The sequence below is a fragment of the Varanus komodoensis genome, unplaced genomic scaffold, assembly GCF_004798865.1.
Source record: "Varanus komodoensis strain SLA01 unplaced genomic scaffold, ASM479886v1 scaffold60, whole genome shotgun sequence".
NCBI classification, from domain to species: Eukaryota; Metazoa; Chordata; class Lepidosauria; order Squamata; family Varanidae; genus Varanus; species Varanus komodoensis.
This window is the reverse complement of record NW_025336223.1, coordinates 235,652-261,482: the sequence shown is the minus strand read 5'-3', so window position 1 is coordinate 261,482 and position 25,831 is coordinate 235,652. Positions and strand designations below refer to the sequence as shown.

General features: G+C 42.9%; 2 protein-coding genes across 2 annotated transcripts in view; both read left to right on the top strand.

Annotated features, from left to right (window-relative positions):
* The window catches only part of FSTL1 (follistatin like 1), a 51,984-nt gene extending 40,644 nt beyond the window's left edge, over positions 1-11,340 (top strand). Inside the window, exons 10-11 of the mRNA XM_044449755.1 lie at positions 7,194-7,291; positions 9,602-11,340. Of these exons, the coding sequence (XP_044305690.1) occupies positions 7,194-7,291; positions 9,602-9,646 (143 nt within the window). The 3' untranslated portion in view covers positions 9,647-11,340. The remainder of the gene's footprint in view (positions 1-7,193; positions 7,292-9,601) is intronic.
* Positions 11,341-16,201: 4,861 nt separating this feature from the next.
* LRRC58 (leucine rich repeat containing 58) lies at positions 16,202-25,625 on the top strand. The gene is made up of 4 exons (XM_044449735.1): positions 16,202-16,669; positions 17,664-17,792; positions 20,899-21,176; positions 23,179-25,625. The coding sequence occupies exons 1-4, from the start codon at positions 16,209-16,211 to the stop codon at positions 23,385-23,387; spliced, it is 1,077 nt and encodes a 358-aa protein (XP_044305670.1). The 5' UTR covers positions 16,202-16,208; the 3' UTR covers positions 23,388-25,625.
* The last annotated feature ends 206 nt before the right edge of the window (positions 25,626-25,831 follow it).

Genomic DNA, 25,831 nt, shown 5'->3' with positions numbered 1-25,831 from the left:
GTGTTGTAAGCCGCCCCGAGGCTTCGGCAAGGGGCGGCATACAACACAATAAAATACATTGAAATACAATAGAACATAATAAATTACCATTAAATACAAAAATACAAAAAATACATTGAGTTACAAACATAATAATATGAAATTAAAATTATCAGTATAAAATAAGTAAATAAATAATAAAGGGGGAGAAAAGAGAAGGAAGAAGAAGTTGCCCTGGCCAGATCATATGTTTTAACAATTAAAATGATGTTTAAATAAAAAGGTCTTTACCTGGCGCCGAAAAACCAGTAACGACAGTGCCAGGCAGACCTCTTTGGGGAGTGAATTCCATAGGTTGGGCGCCACCACAGAGAAAGCCCTCCTCCGAGTACTTACTCTCCTAATTTCTTTCATGGAGGGTTCCCGGAGAAGGGACTCTCCCGCAGATCTCAAAGGGCGGTCGGGCATATACGGACGTAAGCGCTCGTTCAGGTAGGGGAAAATGAAGCTAGCAAAAGAGAAAAAAAGGGTAAGCCACCCACTGCTGACTTCACCTCCCCCCTGCCAGATTATGCAAGAGGAAATGGACCTGCCCCTCTGCTAAAACATCCATGTGACCTTAAAGTGTTCCAGACCTGGGACACACTCAGAGCAGCCTCTCCCCCACTAGGGGAGCCTGTGAGGTGTAGTGCAGGGCCCAGTCACCAGGGCAACCACTTTGAAGAGCTAAGGAGCAAGGCAGCAAACCTCAGCCTTATTCTCAGGTTAATGGGGATGTGGCAGTACCTCGCTAGAGACCAGGATGGCTTGCACAAAGGGAGAACCCTCCCATTAGACAGTGCTGCTTACAGCAATGTATATAACTAAAAGCACTGGGAGACTAAAGGGCAATAGCCCATGTCTTTGCTCAAAGCCAGTACTGGACAGGAGGAGGTGGACTTGGGTTTATATCTGGAGCCTGAAATGCTGCCAGAGGGCAGATGTTCCAACACTCTTGGCCGGGAGGAGGCGCCACATATTGACAATGAGCTCTGTAAAAAACCTGCATGTAACTGTTTCTTTTGTTCAGCTTAAAATGTGCTTCCATTCAGCATCCCCAAATGCTGAGTCTGTTGTGGCACTGCCAAAAACCTTCTTGAAAATATCTATTGCTGGGCAAGCAGAGTCCCTTGTGTTATGTGCCCTCACTGATCCCTTTCTAAGAGGGAGAATTCCAGACTTTACATGTTTCAGGGTGAATTCATTTAGTCTCGTAACATTCCCGCTGCCCCTTTTGGAATCTCATGAATGATTGATAAGGCAGACCACTTATGAGATTCATTAATTTGTCATGTGTTTAAACCAGCGACAATGCACTGCCTCCCTGCCGTCTCCGTGTGAGTTCTCTCACTAAGTGCTGTGGAGAGGGCCTTGATGGCAGACAGCCAGCATTTTTGCTATCTGGCTATCAGAGATGATTTTAGTAGCTGAACCAGGTCAAGTGAAGAGCGCAGTCCAGCAAAATGTTACATGTAGTTCAAGTTCAGACTGAGGGTCCTTAAGGTCAAGAAGAAGATATGAATAGATTGAGGGGGATTACTTGCAAATCAGTGGAACTATTTTAAGATAAAAAATGAGAGGATTTTAACTTGCTAGGTGTGTACTCAGATGCTGACTGTCCTGGAATTAAAAAGACCAAAGGCAGCCTTGTTCAGAGTTCCAAAAAGAGATGAATGAATTGATTTGCCTGTTCATTACATTATCAGCTCATCTTCTGAATTCTTGTAGATCAGTGAGAATACAGAGAAAGCACCTTGCCACTTACTGAGATAAATGCATATGTGATATGAGGAGCAGAAGTCTTAGGGAGGAGAACTGACAGCTAGCCAAACTCAAACCATCATAGCTTATCTGTAACTCTGACTGGACACAGAGAAATGATAGTGTTGTGATTATTGTTCTTTTACATGCTTATGGTACTTTTAATGTGAGATTTGTAATCTTATGGAGCAATCCCTATGGTCCTGTTCCATCACTGGTGTTGCTGTACTGTCAGTATAGCTTGGTTGGCGTCCTCTGTACTCCCAAGCACAAATTTCGTGGTGCAGGGACCAGAAGAGCCACAAAGGAGAGCAAAGCCACATCCATGGCTGTACAGAGAATTCCCTACAATTGCAGTTCAGAATGGCAGTTCTACCAGAAGCAGCCATGGAAGGAGACACTCTGTGCATGGCCCTCTCCCTAGGCACGTGGACATTGTTATCTGCTAATTAGTGGATGTGGTACAGGCAGGAGGTGGCCAGCAACTACAGATCTTCGGAAATCTGTGTGTTGGGATTGCTATTCCATCCTACCACTCCCTTCTATACACACAGCTCCCCATTGACTATACAACATAAAGAGAGAGGAGGGGAGGAAAACTGCAGAGTCCCCAAATGACTGTTGCACACAGTAACAAGGTGAAATGCCAGTTACTCATTGCAGGACAGCTCCCTCCAAGTTGGTCTTGGAAGGCTGCAAGGCAGACAGCAGAGCAGGTCTGGTATTCCTTACACACACCCTGCCACCAGCGCTGGGTGTGTTTTTACCTGTTACAGACATGTCTGCCACAGAGTTTGCAAAGCTACAAGAGCCTGCCTGAAAATAGGCTTACATTTCTACAAGCTCTGGTTACTCTGATCTGAGCAAAGCTGTGGAGCTTTGGAGAACTGCCAGCTGTGAAGAAAGGACAATACAGAGAGTAACAAGCAACAGTCAGCAGATGCAGTGTATCATCTCTGGGGCTGGATGGACAGTGGATGCTTGTGAGGTGGATGGTATTGTGCATGTGCTCCTCAAGTGCATTGCTTCAGCCTCCCTCTCCCTGTGTGGGGAGACCCCACAGCAATTCAGACCTTTCCTTGCAGAGATTTATGCTGGCCCTCTGTAAGTGTGCTGTGGTGATTCTGTTCCAAGTCATTGTTCCAAGGGAAGCTGCAAGGCAAAATGGCTCATTAACATTTAGCTGTGCCTGGCATTCACCCAGTGAGAGCTTCATTGCATGTGAAGGTACATGCTCACCCTTGTAACTTGCAGGTATTGAGACAAAGGAAAGCTCGTTTCACTAGTGTAGTTTGGAAGACACATGTTTTGCATATGTCGAAGTGTGTGAGCCCCAAGGAGAGATGCGGAAGATATTTGCAGCAGTTATACTTTATCGCCCACAATTATATAGTTTTTTAAATAGCTATGAAGCACCTTGAAGGCTTTGTTAAGATAGAAGTGTAAAAAATATAGAACAAATAGCACCCCTGTTCCATAGTGGGGTACTTTGACTTTGTATCCCAAATTGTAAAATGGAATGAGAATTTTTTTTCTGCCTGACATCCTGACACTTACTCTCAGGTTAAATTAAAGCATATAAACACAGACACACAAATATATAGATTTATGGAAAGCTATGGCATACAATTTGTGCAGGTTGCAATGTAGGTGCTAAGGTTCTGTCATTAACTGTCCAAGATCATTAATTTTCATGACATCACAATACATAGTTCTGATTTATTTTCAGCAATAGCTGGCAAGAAGCAATCATAGAATCATAGAACAGTAGAGTTGGAAGGGTCCAGGAAGACCATTGGGTCTAATCCCAGCTGTTGCAGAGCACCAATTTATGCCATCCCACTCAGATGACTGTCCAGCTTCTTTTTGAATGTCTCTAGTGTGGGAGAACCCACAACCATTCTAGACAACTGGTTCTACTGTCGTATTTCTCTGACAGTGAAGAAACTTTTCCTGATATCTAGCCTGAATCTGAATTGTTGCAACTTGAGCTGAACCTACACCCTGGTGTGACCTTCTCCTTTGTGACAGCCTTTCAGGTACTTGTGGAGTGATATCATGTTCCCCTCAGCCTTCTCTTCTCAAGACTCAACATATCCAGTTCTCAGTCTCTCCTCACAGGCCAGTGTTTCCAAACCCTGGATCATTTTTGTTTCTCTCTCCTGGACCTTTTCTGCAGCTTTCTTAAATCTTGGTGCCCAGAGCTGGACACAGTATTCTAGAAGAGGTCTGACTACTGAGGAGTACAGGGGAATTACTACTTCTCATGATTTGGAAGTCCTACTTCTATTAATGCATTCCAAAATAGCATTTGCCCTTTTGGTAGCTGCATCACATTGTTGGCTCATATTTAGCCTGCTGTCCACAATAACTGTGAGATCTTTTTCTTTTTCAGTTCTGTTGAGCCACGTATTCCCTGTCTTGTATCAATGCATTTTGTTTCCTTTTCCTAGGTGGAGGACTTGGCACTTGTCCCTATTGAATCTCATTCTATTGCTTTCAGCCCAGTGTTCAAGTTTATCAAGATTGCCCTGAATCTTCATTCTGTCTTCCAGGGTATTCGCTGTTCCATCAAGTTTTGTGTTATCTGCAAATTCGATTATCTTTCCTTGCACAGTGGTGCCTCATACTTCAAATGACAAATTTCAAATGATCCAGAGTTCAAATGTTAGGGTTGAGATAAAATCACTCCGTAGTTTGAGCGATGCATCTAAGTTCAAACTGTGAGCAAAGTGAAAAAAATGTGGTTGCTGTGGAAACACAATCTGTTGTGCACCAAAGTTGTCTCTGGCTGGGAAAGGATCTCTGTGCCTTTTGAGCACGTGCCTTTTCGATCTTTTTAGTGTCTTTTCAGTGAGTTTCTTTTCAATATTTTCAGTGTCTTTTCTCACTTTATTTTTTTGTTATATATAATGCCCCTACATACCAAAATAGGTATTGTTTAGGGTCTGGGAACAGATTAATTCACTTTCCATTATTTCTAATGGGGAACATTGCTTCAGTCTTCAAACGATTCAGAGTTCAAATGGCCTCCTGAAAAGAGTTAAGTTTGAAGTACAAGGCACCACTGTACTTCCTCATCTAAATCATTAATAAAGATGTTGGACCTATGATTGAACCTTGTGGCACCCCACTAGTTACCTCAGTCTGGTTTGTGAAGCTGCCATTGATGAGCACTCTGTGTGTCTAATTTAGTAGCCAATTTTGGATCCACCTAAATGTTTCTCTCTCGAGTCCACTCTTTGCTGATTTTCTTATCAGAATGTTGTGGGTAACTAGGTCGAAAGCTTTGCTAAAGTCTAGTAGATTATGTCCACAGTGTTCCCTCTGTCCATTTGGGAGGTTAACCAGTCAAAAAATGAGAAATAAATTAGTCTGACAGGATTTATTTTTGATAAATCCATGTTGGCTTTGATTAATTGTTGCAATTTCTTTGAGGTGCTGATTTTTAATAATTGAATGATTTTTTAATAATTTGGTTCAGGAACTGATGTCAGACTAACTGGTCTGTAGTTTCCAGGTTCCTCTTTTTTCCTTCTAGATAGTGTCTATTTTTTTTTGAAGATAGGGACAAAGTTAGCCCTTCTCCAGCCATCTGGCACATCTCCTGTTTTGCAAGTTTTATCAAAGATAATGGCCAATTGTTCTGAGAGTTCCAGTGCTAGCTTTTTTATGATTCTGGGATGGAGTTCGTCAGGCCCTGGAGATTTGAACATGCTTATTCCATCTAGATATTCCTTGATCATTTGTCTGTCAATCATGGGCTGCCATTGCTTCCTTTCAACTTATGCTTCCTTTGTTGTAGATTTTCTTGTGGGAGAAGACTGAATGAAGTAGGAACTGAACACCTCTGCCTTTTCCTTGTCATCTGTTAGTACTCTGCTATCCACTTTAAGTATCTGGTCACCTTTCTCTTTCATGTGTATTTTGTGTTGGATGTATCTGAAGAAGGCTTTCTTGTTCTTCTTAGCATCCCTTGCTATTCTCAGTTCATTTCCTGCTTTAGCCTTCCTGATGCCATCCCTGCAATTCCTTGCTATTTCTTTATATTCTTCCTTTGTGGCCTGGCCCTACTTCCAACTCCTGTACTTGCTCTTTCTTTTCTTCCAGGCTGTCACTTAACTTTTTGTGGAGCCACGTGGACTTCCTCTGTTGTCTTCTACAATTTTTTCTTGTTGGAATTGTTCGTAGCTGTGCTTGAAGAATCTTCTTTTTCAAGATTTCCCACCCCTCTTGGACTCCCTTTCCCTTAAGAATGAGTTGCCATGGCACCTCACTTATCATTGTTCTGAGTTTGTTAAAGCTGGCCTTCTTGAACTCCACAGTACATGTTTGACTGCAGTTAACCTTTGTCTCCTTTATAATTAAGAATTCAAGTATCACATGGTCACTTTCCCCCAGAGTTCCCATGGCTTCTATTTTGTCCATTGGGCCATCCCTGTTAGTTAGTATTAAATTGTGGATAGCTGATTCTCTCATTCCTTCCTCTACTTTCTGCTGGAAGATGTTGTCAGCAATGTAAGACTTGCTTTACTCTAAGCATCAACACATGCCTTCTTTCTGTAACTGAGGAAAAAATAAGGTCACAAAGAATAGGTGAGGAAGGTACAGCAAACAAATGAACATGGCACAAGGGATCGAGATTAGGAGGGATCATGGGAGTGGATAAAGAAAAAAGTATTAGAGGTAACTTAGTAGAAAAATCTTTTTGAGTAATAACATCTGGATGAAAGAAAGTGAACAGAGGGGAAATTCACAGGGAGCAAATAAATATAGACATTAATAAAGTAGGCTTTGCCCATAGATGGGGCCAGAACTGCATTTTCCTCCTTGTTAGTAGGTTGTCTTGGTGAAGTACAAAACTAACAAAGCTTCTCTACCAAGTATGACAACAGATGCCCTACTACCACATGGTTGCTTTTGGGGAGTGGGAGTATAGGACTGGTAGCATATACCCTGGTATATACTGGCAGCATACACCCGAAGAGAAGAGAAGAGAAGAGAAGAGAAGAGAAAAGAAGAGAAGAGAAGAGAAGAGAAGAGAAGAGAAGAGAAGAGAAGAGAAGAGAGGAAGGCTCCAATATTCTCATTGTTCACTTCGAGGTTCTTCAGGCCCTTGAGTGAAATATATGTGAATGAATGCAATAATAATGAAATACAATAAATAGGCATTCAGAATAGGATTTGCAAACTTTCACTGCTTTGGTGGCATGCCTATGAATTTCATAATCATCACTGTCAGAGGGTGCATACGGAGATATTCCTCAGTCATATTTTTCTTCTTCGAGTAGGTTTTGTCTTCTTACCAAAAGATACCAATCAAATTTGGTGTGGTGATAGAACTTGCTTTACTCCTTTGCCTTGAACCTCCTAAATATTGTTTTCTTCCAGCTAAATGTTACTTGTCTATGCAGGTAAGAATGAGGAAGTGCCTTCTCAGGGACAGCAGCCTGAAGATAACCTGACTGAAGAAGAGCTGGCCAGATATGTTCAAGAGCTGCAAAAGCATCAGGTTATAATGGGCTCAAGCGAGTGCTTAGTCTCCTATAGCTACTTATGATTTCTGTTTTTAGTCTCATGAAGCAATATGAGATTCTGTAAATACTGGAATCTGTATTTTGTTGGCTGGTGGGAATGCCTCAGCCAGTATTGTATTTAGCAACTCATCTAGCCACTATAGGACAAGGAATTTGATGAAGGCGGAGCAGTGGATTGGCAGAGGAAGAGCAGATTGTTCAATTCTTTCTCTGCCAGCAAGCATGTAAAAAGCATTTTTAATTAGCACAGCAGTTTTCTTTAAAACATTGCAGGCTAGTAACTTTTGTGGGCTTATTTTAAAGAATCATTGAATAGTACAGCTGGAAGAGGCCATGAAGGCCATCAGGTCCACCCCCCTGCTGTTGCAGGACGCCACATTACACCATCCCACTCTGAGGGCTGTCAATGTTTTTTTGTGTGTGTCTCTAGTGTGGGAGAGCCCACCACCTCTCTAGGTGGGCTAGAGCCCTCCCTACCATAGAAACATAGAAACAGAGCGAGTCAGAAGGGGCCTCCCAGGCCATCTACTCTGACTCCCGGCTCCAGCCAGCTCTGCTCACGACATGCCCACCATGTGCATTTCTCGCCTATCTTTGAACACCCTCACCAATGGGGCCTCAACCACCTCCCGTGGAAGCCCATTCCATACCCTCGGGGTCCTGACTGTCAGGAAGTGCTTCCTGGCATCTAAATGGAACCTTGGCTCCCTGAGCTTTGCTCCATTGCAGCGCATCCTGCCTTCCTCTGTGGGGAAAAACAGGTCTCTACCCACCTCCGTGTGACATCCCCTCACATACCTGTGTGTCACCAACAGATCCCCTCTGAGTCTCCTCCAGGCTGAAGAGACCCAGTTCCCTCAGTCTCGCCTCATACGGCATCCCCTACAAACTGGCCACCAACCTTGTGGCCCTACACTGCACTGACTCTAACCTGGCTATATCCTTACTGTAATGTGGAGCCCAGAACTGAGCACAATACTCCAGTTGCAGGCGCACCAGAGTCGTATAGAGTGGTAGCAATACCTCTCTTGATCTAGAAGCCAAGTTTCTGGCTATGCAACCAAGAGTGGCATTCGCCATCTTGACCACCATGTCACACTGCTGACTCATGTTTAGCCTGCAGTCAATCAGTACACTGGGATCCCTTTCACAAGTGCTGCTCTCCAGCCACTTGTCCCCTAACCTGTACTTATGACACCCATTCCTATGTCCCAAGTGCAAGACCTTGCACTTATCCACATTGAACGCCATCCTGTTGTCTCCTGCCCACTTCCATAGTCTGTCCAGATCCTTTTGGATCTGGAGTACCTGCTCCTCAGTTGTGGCCACTGCCCATTTTAGTATTGTCCGCAAATTTGATCAGCAGACTGTTCACACCTTCTTCCATGGCACTGATGAAAAGATTAAACAGGATTGGCCCCAGGACAGAGCCCTGGGGGATCCCGCTTGTCACTGGTTGCCATCCCAATGATTCGCAACTAATTGTTACCCTCTGCTTTTGGTCAATCAAGCATGCCCTAATCCATCGGACAGTGCATTGGTCTATCCCAAAACTCCTCAGTTTCTCAACCAGGATATCATGGGGCACTTTGTCAAAGGCCTTGTTGAAATCCTGGTAAACCACATCCACTGCATCCCCCCCATCTACCCACCTCAAAACCTTGTCGTAGAATTCCACAATGTTTGTCTGGCAGGACCTGTTTTTGCGAAAACCATGTGTGGCCACCAACCTGTGCATGTCCAGGCTATCCTTAAACACCCTCACCGATGGGGCTTCAACCATCTCCTGTGGAAACCCATTCCATACCTTCGGGGTCCTAACTGTCAGGAAGTACTTCCTGGAATACAAATTGAACCTTGAAACTACTTCACTCTCTGTCTTGAACCTATTTCAATTTATTGAGTAAAACTCATTTCTAGCATTATGAGAGAAAGGGGAATTTTTCCATTAGATGGTCTACAGCTAAGCAATTTGTTTTTGCAGATGGTTCATAACTAAGCAGCGATGGGGAAAAACACAGATGTACAGTCACTTAAGCAATTATTCAAATAAAAAATGTTGTGCTGCTCCTCACATTACATTTCTGAAATATATACATTTTACATACTTTTCCAGCTTAACTGGAAAGACAAACAAACTCAACAACCTTTTAGGGTAAGAACTGAGCATGCAGAGATCAACCAGAGAATCTGTTTTTCGATCTACATGTATAGAGCTATGGCAGCAACATAGAAAATTACACTACAGCCATTTAAAAATGCTTTCTCTTTCTCTTTTTTTCTAGGAAACATCTGAGAAGATCAAGAAAATAGCCACCAAAGAGATATAAAAAGAACTTACAAGTGAAGAAGTTCAAAAGACAGGGGGTGTTGCCTGACATACCCACCAGTCTTCCTTCAGTGCTGATTTCAATATGCAAATGTGTTTAGGACTTACTGCTCAGTCACAGATATTTACATTGTATAGCGATGGGAGGGGGACAAAGAAAAGATGGTTTGTTTGTTTTATTCATTTCAAAGGAACCCCCCCTGAATTATGGTTTCTATAGTGAGGATAAAGAGCTGCACTGATGGGGATTAGTGAAAGTAGCAAACCATTTCAAGTCTGGTACTTTGGGCACTTGGGGGAAGCATCATGGCTACCCATAATCATGACCGCTGCAGGACTTTGTGCAGATGGGGAAGTTCTTCCAAATGAATAGTTTGCCTCTAGAGAATGTCCCCAAGAGCTTGAAAGGAAATTTCTCGTACGACTATAACCTACCTTGATACTTGCCCATTCTGTTTTCACAAACACCCTTCCTCCTATCCCCCTTTTGCTCTACCCCGTTTCAATTAGCATCTTAGCTCCAATAAATGATCTGGTCCTTTCAGCTGATTGACTGAGCATGTGGATGGGAGTTCCTAATAAATAGAGGCTTCTCCCTGCAAGAAGCCAAAATAGCCTCAGTGCATTGTGCATTCCAAATTGACCACATTTTCTTTCCCTCTCTCTTTGCAAAGGTGCTACAGTATATTTTCGTATCACATTCTTAACACTGTCTTTTTTAATTAATGACTTTTAACTGAGCTTTTTATATCTTTGATTTATAGATATTGTTTATAGTTACTGAAAAATGCTGTACTTCTGGGTTCATGCTTTGTATTATAGCTGCATGTATCAAAGAAGTAAAATCAATGCAGCACCTAGGAGACCCAGAGCATTAGGGGCTATTCTGGATTTGATAATTCAGCATCCCTTATATGATAAAGAGCCATGGTTTATGCATGATAGAGCAGAATAGAGTTTTCAGAGGAGACAGGATATTTCCTTCAGGGGAGGGATTTCTGACTTCAGTTTTCCAGGAATTGAGAGTCAGTCTTGTAAGTTAAATGGGAAGAAACAGAAATGTTTAACACATAGTAAGTTCTTCCAATGCTGTTGAGAGGATAGATTAACTTGACTCTCATCACTATTCTGGGAGCAGTTCTTGATACTGCTGCTATCAGGATGTGTAAATTCCTGTTGCTTCCAATTGTGGCACTGCTGCTGTAAACTCCAAAGAAGAACTTGCACAGTTGGGATTTGCAGGCAAGATGTTGATCCAAAGTTTTTTCCATACAGTGAAAGGATAGAACCCTAACCCCCATGTAAGGGAAGGAAAATGTGCAAGCCCATAAATACATTGCATTTCTTAGTGTGAGACCAAAGTCTGTCTCATGCTTCTTAGGAACTTTGGCAATAAAATCAAAGAGAACTCCTCTGTGGATATAATAAACATCAAAGACATTGTTGTTTTCTTACACGTGCTTGAGGGAAAACTGGGTTCTAGGTGGAACACTCTGTATAGGAAAATGTAAATCATTCTGAACAGCCTCATTCTTGGAGAGAGTCATGCTGGGCTCAAAAGGGAAACGCCACCAAGTCCAGTGGGACTCACTTGCAAAGAAGTGATGATAGGTTTGCAGAGTTAAATACTTTTTGGCTCCTTTGTTGCCAAAAATAATCTTAGGGACTGGGTAAATAAAATTTGTTCTCCAAAAGAGACCTTTGACTCTTCCTATCTTCCTCACAGGTATATGTGCTGAATACAAATCATGTAACACTGGACAGGCATTGTAATGAGGAAAACTTACTCTAATCTCAGCAGTTTGATCCTGGAGCCTTAATATCCTTCAGTCACAGTTGAGGCTGTGGTCCAGATGTACTATGGATGGTCCCTTGCATCTCACTTCTGCTGGGGTGGAGGCAGAAATGTTTTGGGGTTGTGCATTGAGTTCAGCATAGAATTTTCCACGTTTCATTGCCTTTGGAAGCCACACTTCCTGCACTCTCTGTTTATCTTTAAAGCATCCCACCAAAAGCAAGAGAGTATATATGTTACAAATATACTCTGGCAGTTCTGGCACTGTGCAGCACAGATGGACTATAAAATGCTGGAATTAATTCCAGGAGTGTTGTGACCTCTGCCATCTACAACTTGCACCCATTTATACAGAGCTCTTAGAAATATTGTATTGCCAGCAAGCCACCTGATTCGTGCTAACCAAAGCCAAGCCCTAACACCTTCTGGAATGAGGGATTGTACTTGGTAGCAGATGATCAGGACCCAGTGGGCTGTTAAACCAGAGTGCTGCAAATTTGCCATAGCAAGATAGTTCATAATTTCTGCATTTAAGAGCACTAGCTCTGTCACTAGCAGGACTTTCTACATTGGTCCCATTTTGCTAGTTTGAAAGAAGCAGGTCTGCAAGCAGATTAGGCATTCTGTTTCCTAATCCATGCTATTTGATTTGAATGGCAGTTCTCATCGGGCCACCATGACCACTGCAGTCATGGTTCTTTTCTGAACTCCTCATTTATGCATTAGACAGGAGAAGCCAGGTAGTAGCAGGTATTACAGCAAGTAACCATAGTTAATGGTAGAGCCCATGTTTTGCATACATTAAAGGCCCAGGCTCAGTCACTGGTAGCTCAAACAATTTCAAGTAGCAGGGCCAGGAAGGACCTTTCTCTGAAGCCATAGAGAGTGGCTACTCTTCAGAGGAGTAACACTGTGCTACTTGGACAAATGGGTTGTCTCTGGATAAGAGAACTCTGTGGCTCACACAGATCCTGTGCCTGCGCAGATCATGCAGAACATTCCACAGCTGAGCAGACCTCTGCTGGGAGCTTGCCCAGCAATCCTCTGTGCATGCGTCAGAGGAGAGCCGTCAGGACAGCTGCGCACTCTGCCAGGCTTTTACGAAACACCTTCATGCCGTTGTGCAACAAGGCCTTAAAAGCAGCGGCCATGGCAGAATGGAATATTGATTCATCTGTTTGCATCAAGACAGTGCTAACAGGCTTCTGATGGAAGGACCCGTGGTGTAATCTTCTGTGCCAGCAGGCAAAAGCAACAGAATGAGATGCAATACGGACAAGTGCCAAGTTCTCCACTTAGGAAAAAGAAACCAAATGCATTGATACCAAATGCAAGGAGAATGTGACTCAATAGAACTGAAAAAGACCTTGGAGTTATTGTGGACAACAGGCTAAATAAGAGCCAACAATGTGATGCAGATACAAAAGCGACAAATGCTATTTTGGGATGCATTAACAGAAGTATGACTTCCAAATCTTGAGAAGTAGTAATTCCCCTGTACTCACTAGTCAGACCTGCCTCACTGCTCTTTTGAGGCCAGGGCCAAAGAACCTGAAGAAGAAAATCTGATACTGGCACTGATAGCTTTGGCACAAGCAGAATCACAACCACCTCTGTTCCACTTCCTTGTCTGAGGTCACCTACTATTATTCTAGAGAAGGTGCAGCCTGCCAGTGAAGTTGCTGTCACAGAATGAGCTCAAACGAAAAACACCAAGGTTTCAAAGATCCATCTCCCAGCACTGCTCACCATCATCTTCACCTCATAAGTTTTTCTCCCATCCAGCACAGTTCCATCAGGATCATTCAGATTCCCTGGCATTGTTCATTTCCTCATGAGGTTTTCTCCAGTGTCAAGGCCTTCCACAGGATGACAGTTGTTGCTCATATTAAACTTATTCCCCTTCTTGCTACTGTGATGAGCAATCAGCACCACACTGGCCACTATTCTCCATGGTGGCACACCAGTTATTCCCCATGGTACTATTCCTGGTATTATCAGTCTTGCTTTCTGCAGTTTCTGTTCTGCCTTGTCTAAAGCTTTTAAGGCCTGCTCCCACAACAGGGTATGGAAGTGACCCGGCAGGTTTCTTTGGGCCTGTTTTGCCCTCACTTTGTCCACAGGGGTTTCCACACCTTCCCAGATGTAACAGTTGGGGATCAAACCTTCTTTTCTCAAGGACAATGCTCAGTTCTACACCAAAGAGTGTTTCAGATTGCAAAGTCCCTGGTGCTTGAAATGAAAGTCCTGTCAATACTAGCTACAGACCTGATATTTAAGGACTCAGAAGGACCTAGTCCCACCAGCGCACCAATGCTGCCCACCCTCCAGTACATCAAGCAGTCCAAGAGTAAGCTTTCCACTGTGCCATGAACAGTGAACTTCAGGAAGAGTGAACATTTACCTAAGGTCCAAGAAGAGGGCCATTCCTTCCATTATAACTGAGTCCGGTGGCTACAATCATAGTACAAAGTGCACAGTGCAAAGTCCCAATCTCCCCTGGTCAACTCGGCGGGGTGGGGGTGGGGGTGCTGGCTGCACCACTCGTGGAAGAAATCACTGCACCTATGGACAAATGTTGGGGCCCTGGAGCTCAAGGAAGCCCAGGTCCAGTCCTCACACTGCCACAAAGTTAATGGCAATAGACCAGTCCTTAACTGTTTAACCTACCTTGCAGGATCAGTGTGTCAATAAATTAGATAAAAATAAAAACTAAAGACAACATGAATGCTATTTTCAGCTATTTGAAAGATGATCACATTGATGATGGGGCAAATTATTTCTCTCTTGCTATCGTACTAATGGGAACATGAACTAACGGGTTCAAATTCCAAGAGAGAATTCAACTAAGCATTAGGAACAACTTCCTCCTAATACAAACTGTTCATTTCCTCTGAGGCAGCTTTTGACTCTGTGATTTTTGTGACTTTCCATATACTGCTTAAGGAAAAAAAAGTAAGGTACTGAAAACTGTAAACATGACTAATTGAATAATCTCTGCTTTGTAGGGATGCATGAAAAAAATCACAAATTCACAACTGCTGAATTTACTTGCATTTCATCTGTTATGTTGCTAATTAATTTTATCAATGAACACATTTTAGTGATTAAAAAACTGCCCATGGGAAGCTATCCCCCTCACACCACTCATTTCAATTAATATATGTTGTACCAAGCAATCAGCAGGTGGGGGAGGGGGGGCTAACTGGGATAAGAACTGTTGGTGATGTTCATTTGGGACACCTGTTTCGCTTTTATTATTTTGTCATTATAACTGCGTGTTTAGCTTTACAATAAGTTTTGCTTTCCAGGGCCTTTGCAGAAGGAAAGCATACAACTTCCATAATAAATTACATAAATCTGTCCAAAGAATCTTTTTCACAAGTCTAACTGTAAGCTTGATTTAGTGTAGATTCTCCTTGTCCTAGCTAAATGTCTTGCTCACCTCTATTTTGTAGAACTGCACAGAATTACTATTGGGCCCTGAATCTCCTTTGATTCTCCCAATGACATTTTCAGACAGGAGATATTTTATTCTTTGTTTTCTCTGTTTTCTAATAAATGAAAAATTAAGTATTTCTGGTCCCACCACTATGAGTTGAAAGGCCGTGAAGGCAACAAATTTTGCTAACACTACAGTGCATTCATTTCTGTTATTAACCTTGAGAGCACTGTAAGCTCCCCGTTCAAAGAGAGGTACAACTGGGTTGGATACCTATCCCAGGCACTCTTGTTATAATGTAGCTTCTTCAGATTATTGAGGAAGGCATCCCAAGTTTTGTGTGTTGTTTTGCAAAATACCAGATATGTTCTGTACAGGTCCCATTTCTAAGGGTTTTATTTGTTTTTTGGCCACACAAATCATCACAGCTGTAAAATGCCCAAGAGTTACAAGACAGCAAAAACAAGCCTCCTAGCAACTTAAAAAATGACATATTTTTTAATGTGACATGATTTGTTACACAGTATGGCTTTTTCCGTCAGATGACCATTTCATACATGCTCTATCCTGACTCAAACTCCTCCTCACCTACTTTCAAAATGAAGTTCCTGTATACCATACTTGGAAGCATGTCCCACTGAATTCACAGGCCATTTTAAAGTACACATTTCCAAGTACACATTCAAAGGATGAGCTGCTGGGCAAATCTCCTTTCTGCAACTTCAGTGCTTGATTGGTGTAGACTAGGCCTCTTTGTGAAGTGGAAACCTGTGCTTAGCTTGTGGCACTTTCACTATGCAAAAAGTTTCTCTGTATCAGCTTGTTTCCACAGAAAACTGGTAGATCAGGCCAAACATCTTTATCCCCCTTTCCTCCCCTTGTGCGGAACCCAAGGCAATTTGCAAGTTTCTCCTCCTTCGATTCTGTCCTCACAACAACCCTGCGGGGTAGGTTAGGCTCAGAGTCCGTGCCCGGCCCAGTCACCCAGTGAGCTTCGGCGGGAGCCGAATGGGACCAGAGCCCGGATACCGGGCCAGTGCTCTGCCCCACACTGGGACAGCCTGGCCTTGTCTCCGACAGTCTCGCTTCCCGGACGAAGGAACTCTCTTGTGCGAGCATGGCGGAGTAACGCCCCGCCCGCACTGAGCGGCGCGACCGGGCGCCCCGGAGAGCAGCAGGCCGCCGCCGCCGCTCCCGCGACCCCAGGCGGCCCCAGGCTGCTCCCCGCGGAGTGCCAGGACGCCTGTCCGGAAAGCGGCGGGGCGGGGAGGGGGGTGAGCACATACGCAGGTTCCGGGGCTGCGACCGAGCGAGCGAGCGAGCGCGATGGCGGAAGAGCCGGGCCCGGGCCCGGACGAGGCGGAGGCGGCCGAGGAAGCGGGGCTGCGGCTGCGGGGGGGCGCGGAGCCGTCCTCGCGGCGCCTGGTGCTGCCGCCGTCCTGGCTGTCGCCCGGCGGCGGGCTGCCGGTGGGGCTCGGGAGCTCGTTCCCGGCGCTGGAGGTGCTGGACGTGAGCGGGACGGGGCTGTCGGTACTGGGCCCGGAGCTGCTGGACCTGGCGCGGCTTCACACGCTGCTGGCCAAGAACAACCGGCTGGGCGCCGCTGGCTCCTTCCCGAAAAGCCTGGCCAGAGCCCCGCTCAGCCGCTCCTTGCGCGTCCTCAACTTGAGCGGCAACCGCTTCACCCACCTGCCAGCCTCGCTGCTGGGCCTGCACCGCCTGCAGAGCCTCAGCCTGGGCAGCAACCGCCTCCAGAGCATTCCCCCCGCCATACAGGAGCTCCGCAGGTGAGCCGGGGCACGGCGCCGGCGGGCGCCCCCCACCACAAAAGACCCTCCTCCGGGACGGAACGAAGGGTCGGGCTTGTCCAGCTCGACCACGGCGGCTCCTTGCTCAGTGGTCGTGGCTCACGGGTGGTTGCTGGGCCTGGCTTCCTCCGCGGAGAACGGCCTAGTGCGGGATGGGGTCGCGGGGAGCACGTTGCGCTTCAGTCGCGCGGGGCCAGGTTCTGGCTCGGCTGCGCGGTGCAGCGTGCGCGTGTTCCCAGGCTAGTCACCATCACCTGGCTTAACCTCGACAGGCTGTGAGGGTAAAATGCTGAGCGGACACCTTCATGTACCTTGAGCTCCGCGAAAGAAAGATAGAATATAAATATAGGAAAGAAATAAAAATAGCATCCCAAGATCTCAAGTGGTCCAGAATCCTGTTTCTGCCAGTCGCAAGGCAGATGACTGTGGGAAACCCACAAACAGGTTAAGCCTTCTTCTCTCATCACTACTTTCCTGTTTGCTTCTAATCCTAGTTTAGTTGTCATGATAGTTACTAGTAGGGAATTTTCTCACTCCCTCCTTTTAAAGATAAGAATGATAAGAATCCATCCAAGTCCCCTGGTCACAAAACAGTCCATTAAGAGGCCTGCCTAAACTTGAAGTTAGCTTGAGTGAAAAATGCATGTGATGTTTTAGACTCAAGGAGAAAGCTTTTCTTTCAGTTCCAAGAAAAGATCCACTTAGCATTTTCTAACCAATGCATTTCAGTCCTTCAGAGAAGAGGCATGGTCTAGTTTTGAAAGTAAACATTGTGGGCATTAAATAAAAACTATTAGGAATTCTCTCACACTAGAATATGAAACCTTTCCCTCCAGACTATTGTGGGTTTGTAGCTGATTGAAAAATAATAATTATGAATATGCATTGTAATTACCATGAATATCATGCTGAGACAACTCAGCTGAGAAAAGTTGGCATAAATTGTATGTATCAATTTTCTTTTGTTTTTCAGTTTAGAATTTTTATATCTTGGAGGAAACTTCATTACATCAATTCCACCAGAGTTAGCAAACCTGCCTTTGCTAAGTTATTTAGTCCTGTGTGATAATAAGATACAAAGTATTCCACCTCAGTTGGCACAGTGAGTATTTTTTAACATTTTTCCTTTATTGAATATCTCCCCAGCTCTGACCTCCTGAGTTGAAATGCTCATAAAATACGATTATATTGAGAAAGCATTTGAGAGTTGGAAAAAGGATGCAAGCTGTGTATTGATTATTACATGTGAAACTACTTAAAGTGTTTGGGAGTTGTGCCTGGCTGCAGTTTTATATCATGTAAAAACATAGCAAATTGTATAGTTATGACAATTTGCATATATTTTCTATGTAGGGAATTAACCTCTCTAACAGTGCAAATAATCAAGGCATGGCTAGTCAGAAATAAGAGCCACTGAGTTAAATAGAACTTATATACCCCAGTCAACTATGCATAGGATTGCAGTGCAAGGGCACAATTGATAGTAACTGGGTGCTATAGAGATTCCTTTGACCCGCCAGACAAAAGCCACCAGAGGAGGAGGAGTGGCAGAGGTAATCTTTATTCCCCCATCCTCTGGTTTCCTTTCCCCCTGCCTAGCAAGGGAGCTTCAGTGTGGGAGGGAAGGAGGCTGGAATAAACAGGATGAATTGTATCCTGGCTACTCCAGTCTCTTCTACCTGCCAGAGCACCCTCTCTACTCTCTCTGTGACATCAAGTTTCTACACTGACTGTGAGCGGGCAGAGGTCACATTTTCAAGGTTGGAGCACTGTCTCCAATTTCAGAAGGGGATTTATTTATTTATTGAAAACTTACAAGCAATATTACAAGCAATCCTGGGATGCTTGCATGGGACTATAGGATTGCTATGAGAAAACGTTGTTTCCTCACATTTGGGAAGACTGAAAGGCTGCTCTTGCCTATTTGTTGCTTGATGACTGCAATATAAAAAGATGATATCATCATGTGAGAGAGCCATCGTAGATCTAACACTACATAATGCCTCAGACAGAATACTTCCCAATGAAGCCAGTGAACCTGTTGCAAAGAAAAAAGTTAGGAGAAATCAGAAGTCTGTATGTTTAAACCAGAATGTGTGTGTGTGTGATGTAGCAACAGAGCAACAAAAAGTTAATTTAGGCTGATTTACAGTACCCATGTTATGAAGAAACAGAGCTGCTTTATAGTTTTGTATTTAGTTTGGATATTAAAGTGTAACTTATTTTATCTGTATCTGCTGGAACCAAAAGGCCAAAAGTTTGGGCAGTTGCCAGCAAGTCTCCAGAGTTTCAGCTACAGGTTAGACCTTGCTCAACTCTTTGGTGCAGAACTATCTACTCTGAGAGATAGGTTTCACTTTGCAAAACACAGAGACTTTTTGCAAATTAATTGCAGTGAGCTCACCAGACATTGTCTGGGTTGAGCTTAGCCTTCTTGATTAGTCAAGAATTTCAAGTGCTGCAGGAAGTTTTAACATAAAATGTGGAGGCCTAAAATAGTGTTTAAAAGGTTGAAAGAGAAGGCAGATTTGGAAGGAAAGAAGAATCAGATGTTTTGGGAGAAGCTGCATTCTTGGGAAAAGTTAAGAACTGTAACAAAAAAATATTGGAAAGATCTTTGGCAGCTTGGGCATTTGTGGAATCACATGTAACAGTGGGGGTGAAAGGCAAATGAGTCCCAAAGCCTCTCATCCCATTGCTTCTATAAAAGTAATTCCCAGCTATTTGATAAAATTTAGCTTTGATTATGTTTTAAATGATTTCATGCCACCTTTAATGATGGGACCCCCTCAGGTCAGCTTAAGTTTACCCACAAGCAGCACTGCAAGATGTCGCATCCAGTTATCTCCTGTATATTTCTGACATATACATATTACTAATATGTTTTAAGGTTCTTTTACTCACGAAATTTTGCCACATCATTTTGTGGACATTGAATAGTTTGAGAATAAGAAACAAATTCTTCCAAGAAGACCAGTAAGGGGAAGAAATTATTGTTTCTAGTTAAAAGTAATCTCTGTGTCAGCAATCTCCATGTCCTTGGTATTTTCCATCCAATTATAATAACCAGATTGTATGAGGAGGTTTGGAACTGGCTGGCCACTAGCCCAGAGGTTATTTAAGCAGTCCTATTCTGTGCTGGTGGGGAAGTTGCATTAAATCAGGCTGGATCTGATTTAAATCAAATCATGCTTTAAATAATGATTTAAATCACTGGTAAGACCAGATTTAAATCATGGTTTTCTATATAATTTCCATGCATGTCTGCTGTGCCTGAAGGTAGAAGAACTTCATTAAAATATTCCCGAACTGGGCCTCCTCTACAGCCTGCTGCCATGATAGGTTTTCTCCTTCACAGAAAGAATAAAGTGATAAACCTTAGGCTATATACAAAAAGATCCAAAGTTTTCTGCTGTTTGACCATCACCTTACACTTAGCTTCTTGTGCAGATCTATTCCACTCCCAACAATCTTTATTCTTTGTATTTATTCATTTTTTGAAACTCAATACTTAAGAGGTAAGGGCTTGATTCTGTGTACATAGATTTGCAAAATAACAGTGGGATTAAGGTCAACTCTACATGTTTACTTCATAACAGTTTTGCTGTGAAGAAGATGCATGTGATCGCTGCAGACACAAATTCACAGTTTTGAAAATTGTAAAACCAAGCATCTGTGATAATATTTATGAGATTGAAAAGTTGCTCAATAATCTTACAGGAACCTCTGGAAGAGCATGACATTGTGAATGGATTAATGGGATTCATTTACCAAAAAACTTTGCATGAATATACAGCCTCATGCTTCATAATTATAAACTAATCCTCCTCTCATGATGAATAACCTTTGGACTCTAATGTATCTTAAATAGACAGTTATATTTAGATAGATTTAAAAAACTTTATTTTCAAAAATCCAATTTAAATTTAAAAAATCCTATTTTAATCCAAAATATCTGATTTAAATTAAAAAATCCATTTTTATATTTAAAAAATCATTTTTATCCACCCTGCATTAAATATCCTGGCTAATACATTCACTTGCTCACAATTACTGCTTATACTCTAATGTTTAGAGGTTCCTGGAAGGAGTATGCAGAAACTGACCTGGGAAATGTTGAGGGTTTTCTTTGGAAAGCGTCTGGAAGAGAGAATCAAGAAACTTAAACTATGGCACAGCCTTACCTCATCTTTTCATTTCTTTGACAGGTTGCATTCCCTGCGGTCCCTTAGCCTTCACAATAACTTACTAACTTACCTTCCTCGAGAGATCCTTAATCTAGTCCACCTTGAAGAACTGAGTTTGCGTGGGAATCCACTAGTTGTACGATTTGTCCGTGACTTGACTTACAATCCTCCAAGTCTCCAGGAACTGGCTGGACGCACCATTAAAACCCGAAACGTTCCTTTTGTTCCTACGGAGCTTCCTGGAAATCTGTTCCGATATTTGAGCTTAGCCAGCAACTGCCCCAATCCTAAATGTGGAGGTATGTTCTGTTTCCTCCTTCTGTGATAGTACTTGTCCTGCCTTTCTACACACTACCCATATTACAAAAGTTGGTGTGCAAGTTAACTTCTTTTAAATCTACTTCAAGACATTCAAGGAACCAGTTCAGTGTTTTTCACATTTATTTAGAAACATATGCTCCATTTTTCCACTCCAAAAAGGTAATGGATAAAAGGTTATAATATATAGAAGGTATAAAAATGACTAATCCATAAACTACACTTACACTAACCTAAAAACAATAACAGAGGTAAAAACGCAAAAGAAGGAAAACTGAAGGAAAGAAGGAAAGCCACTAAATAAAACACTCAGATGCTTGTTTAAAAATAAAGGTCTTTACTTGTTGACCTAATCTCTTGAGTGAGGAAGTTTCATGTACAGGGTACCGCTACAGAGGGAACCCTCATATTTTGGCAGCAGTCATACTACTGTAGACAAGAGAGAGGGTGCCGTGATTGATCTTAAAAGGACAGACAAGTTCACACAGGCCTTCCGCCCTGAGGCTTTGTTGCGATGGGGGCGGCATAAAAATGTTTTAAATAAATAAATAAATAAATAAAAGCCAAGTCTCAAGCCATTTAGAATGTTAAAGGTTTGAGGATGAGTATCACCTTGCATTAAACTTGGAAACAAAGTGGCAGCTGAGTGGAGATTTATTTTAGAGGGTGTAACAGATGATAGTATAAAATCTTGGTATTACATTCATAGTATGAAATCCATTTTGGCATGATCAATCACACTCTTAGCAAACTAGCTCTCAACACTTCACATTTATGTATAACTTGTTTGCCTGCTCTCCGTCAAAAAGGCTCCCAGATAAATTTTAAAAGACCAAGACAGATCCTAGCTTCAGGCTTACAAGTTAAGAACATGACACAAAAGGAAAAAGGGCAGAGGAGGGAAAAGAAAGAATAACAAGTTGTGCCTGGGTTCTTAAAAGCAACAGAGTTCTTATAACAAGCAACTAGGATGTAAACTGTTTCGGGGGAGAAGGAGCCAGGAGATACTTGTCTGTCCGTTGAGGTGACAGAATGGCCTTGCTTCCTTTCTCATTTAAAGATCTTCTTCTTGCCATGAGCAGGCTAACATAACAGTAATTTGGACTGATGCCTCTTAATAAGAAGTGTGAAATGGTGTAACAGTAGTTCTCAAGCTTGCCAGGATAAAGAGAATGTGGTCTTAACCAGCAATCCTACACACTAACTTGGGAGTAAGTTGCATCCAAGTTAATGGGGCTTGCTTCAGAACAGACAGAAGAATATAAGAAAAGCCATATCGTATCAGAGCAAAGTATCCTTCATATCATATCCATCTAGTCCAGCACTGCATACACACAGTGGCAAACCAGCTGCTCACAGGATCCTTCAAGAAGGGTGGGTGCGAGGCCTTCTCCTGCCCCAGCTCCCCACCAATGAGTGCCTGCAGGCTTGTAACCTCTGGGAGAGGAGGAGGCACACAGCCAGCAAAGCCAGTAGCCACTGACAGTCTCCTCCCTCGTGAGTCTGTCCAGTCCCTTTCTAAAGCCATCCAGACTAGTGGCCATCACCACTTCCTGTGGCAGTGAATTTCATTCTTTAACTATTTGGTATATGAAGAAACACTTCCTTTTATCTGTCCTAAACCTTCCTCCATTCAGCTTCATGGCGCCACGCCGGGTTTGAGTGTTTCTCCATATGGTGCATCATTTTGAATGCCTCTACCATGTCTCCTTTTTACTGGGCATTTTTCTAAGTGGTATGGGAGAGAGTGAATTGTGCTGTGGTGATGTGGTGATATCCAGCTTTTCATGAACCACAACCTACCGCTGTGTCCTGATCAGTTCAACAATATTAACTTAGGATGTACCTTTTGCTGGTTTAAGTTGTTTATTAGTGACTTGTGCAGAAGTGTTGTTAGGCTATATGAACAACATACAAAAAACAAAACAAATAAAAATATGAAGCATTTCGTTGTCTCAGAAGCTGCTTTTCTTTTGTCTGCAGGAGTCTATTTTGACAGCTGTGTCCGACAAATCAAATTTGTCGACTTCTGTGGGAAGTACCGTGTTCCGCTGATGCACTACCTTTGTTCTCCAGAGTGCTCTTCCCCCTGCAGTTCAGCATCTCAGAGTTCTAATTCCCAAAGTGAATCTGATTCTGAAGATGAAGCCATTGTTGCTGCCCGAAGGATGCAGAAAGTTCTGCTGGGATAAGAAAAGACTACAAGCAAATCATGTTAGAAATGCAATTGAAGAATCACAGTGCCTGATCCCCTGTGTGAGGGACATTTTTGAAAAATTACTGTAACCTGCCTTTACTTTGTCACTCATGGAAAACGTGTCTGTTCTGGAAAAGCATAGAATTACTTAAGACAGTGTACTTCATGCCTTTTAGGAGAAGCTGACACAGGGACCTTTATGAAGGTTTGAGGCCTCCTTGGCTTGTTAAAAGGGTGGTTAGACTGCTTCACTACCAAGGCTGGATGTGAAGCGGACCATATTTAGTCATTGCAATAAAACTTAAGGGTGCCGGGCTGTATGCCCCAGTGTTATAGCATCTATCATACTTGAACATTCTCTCTTTATGGAGGTGCTTGGTCTCTGCCTATTACAACATTCCTCCAAAGTACAAAAATGCCTTAGGGGTACATTCTTCTTTGTGTGGCTTCGCTGCTTTTGACCAGAGTTCTGTTGTAGCAGTACAACTATGCCTCTCTCTGACAGCTTTCCTGAAACTGGTGTCCTCATAGTGTTTTGGGCTACGTTTCACAGGATTACTTACCATTGGCCATACTGGCCAGGTCTTATGGAAGCTGGTCCCCAAAATCTGGAGGGCACCAGACTGGGAATGCTGCTTTATACTTTAACCCTGCATGCTGCTTAACGGGACTTTAATTTTCGCCGTTCCTGTCACTGCTAATTTATTTAAGCTGGACTCTTGATCTTCTTGTCATGCAACTCATTGTTTGTCTTTCTTAGATACATCTTGCCTTTCTGGAGTGGTGGGCTGTGTCAAACATATCACATCAGTGACACTTGTGCAACCATATTCCACACATAGTATTTGTATTCCTCACACAACACTTCATTTGTTGTGTTAATTCAGAGGTTTCCCATCTGTCCCAGTGACAGGTGTGTTTTTCTACAAAGCTATCAACTTTTGTTTTTTCCACAGTGACTTCTTAAGCATTGCAGAGTGATGAGCTTTTTTCACCATTGGACCCAGTATCTTGGATTGAGTGCTGGCCACTGTAATGGAAGCACTGTTTGAGGAACGACATTTCGTGCTCTCATGAGGATGTTGCAGAAAGACATACAGAAAGGCCTCTGCTCTAAGCATAGAGCAGTCCAAGAAGGGAATCCTAGTGCTGCCCTCATAATAAGGGGTTGTTTGAGGAATCCTGAGAAGCAACCTGATCAGTACTTTGTAATAAAGTTGGCATCTGCTTCTGGTGACAGTTCTGCCTGTAGTGAAAGCTTTCTCTGTGCTCATAGGATTGGACTGTGGATATGAGTGCATACATTTAGCAGAGTGAATGCTAGTATGGAGTATTTATACTTTACTGGAATCTCCAGACAGACTGATTTTTATATAGGTCAGGGCTGGGGAACTTGTAGTTCTCCAGATGTTGGACTTCTTTCAACTCTAGCTAGGTAGTCTTTGGTAAGGGATGATGGGAGCTGTAGTCCAAAAACAGGAGGTTCCCCAGCCTTGTTTGAAATTTTGGAAGCGCTTTCCTGGGAATAATGCTTTAAAATGAACACTTTCTTCTGCAGAAATTGTTAATACTTAGCAATAAACGTGAATTCCACCTTCTCCACAGACCCTCCCATTCTAGTTCAGTAATATTCAGTGGGGCATTCATAACAACTTGATTTTCATTATAACACAAAATTAAATCTTGCAGCTTCAGCTATGAAATAATGCCTGTTATTTCACTAAGGCCAGTGATGGGTCTGAGTATCATCCAGTATTTGTTTTCAAAAGTTGGAGTCATTGCTGCATCATCCTAGACTCACAGGTGTGACCCGAACACATCTAACACCTTGCAGATACTCATTTAGTCTGCAGTCTGCATCTTGAGAATATGTCTTAGTGTGGTCTTCATGACTAGAATATTGGCCTAATTTTTGCACATTTTTGTTTCACTTCTTATGCCAGCTCCTGCTCTTTGTACCTTTCAGCCCACATGAACAGTTCTGGAGAACTGGCACACTTTTTCATGACATTTTGCCCCCTCTAAATAAAGGTATTGCTGAACTGTAGATGTATTTTTTTCTTAAAAAACAGCTGCAGTATTCCAGTTACTGTGTTTCCTTATGATTTTGATAAAATGCGATCTTGGCATCATTTGATGCATACAGTCAGCCTCACTTAGGTGCAGTGTCCTATGTTCATTCCACTGACAGCATTTTCTGGCAGTTCTAACAATAAACTTAGACACCACTTGCCTTTCTGTCTCTGAATTTGAGATTGTTCTGTTGTCTGTGTATCCAAATCACCATACCCACAGTCATTTAAAGCTTCATCAAAGTATTCTCAAACTTTAGATACTGTTCTTGCTTTGTTTTTTCATACTGTTTACGCACAGAAAATGCAGATAAATAATTCCACCCTTTCTGCTGTTTCTCCTCTTTCCTGCCATCGCTTTAGCCAA

What these genes read in the sequence shown, in the direction of transcription:
- LRRC58 (XM_044449735.1), top strand. Translation starts at nt 16,209, where the DNA reads ATGGCGGAAGAGCCGGGCCCGGGCCCGGACGAGGCGGAGGCGGCCGAG. An exon ending in GCCATACAGGAGCTCCGCAG is followed by an intron (nt 16,670 to 17,663) that starts GTGAGCCGGGGC and finishes TTTGTTTTTCAG; the next exon opens with TTTAGAATTTTTATATCTTG. An exon ending in CCCCAATCCTAAATGTGGAG is followed by an intron (nt 21,177 to 23,178) that starts GTATGTTCTGTT and finishes TTTTGTCTGCAG; the next exon opens with GAGTCTATTTTGACAGCTGT.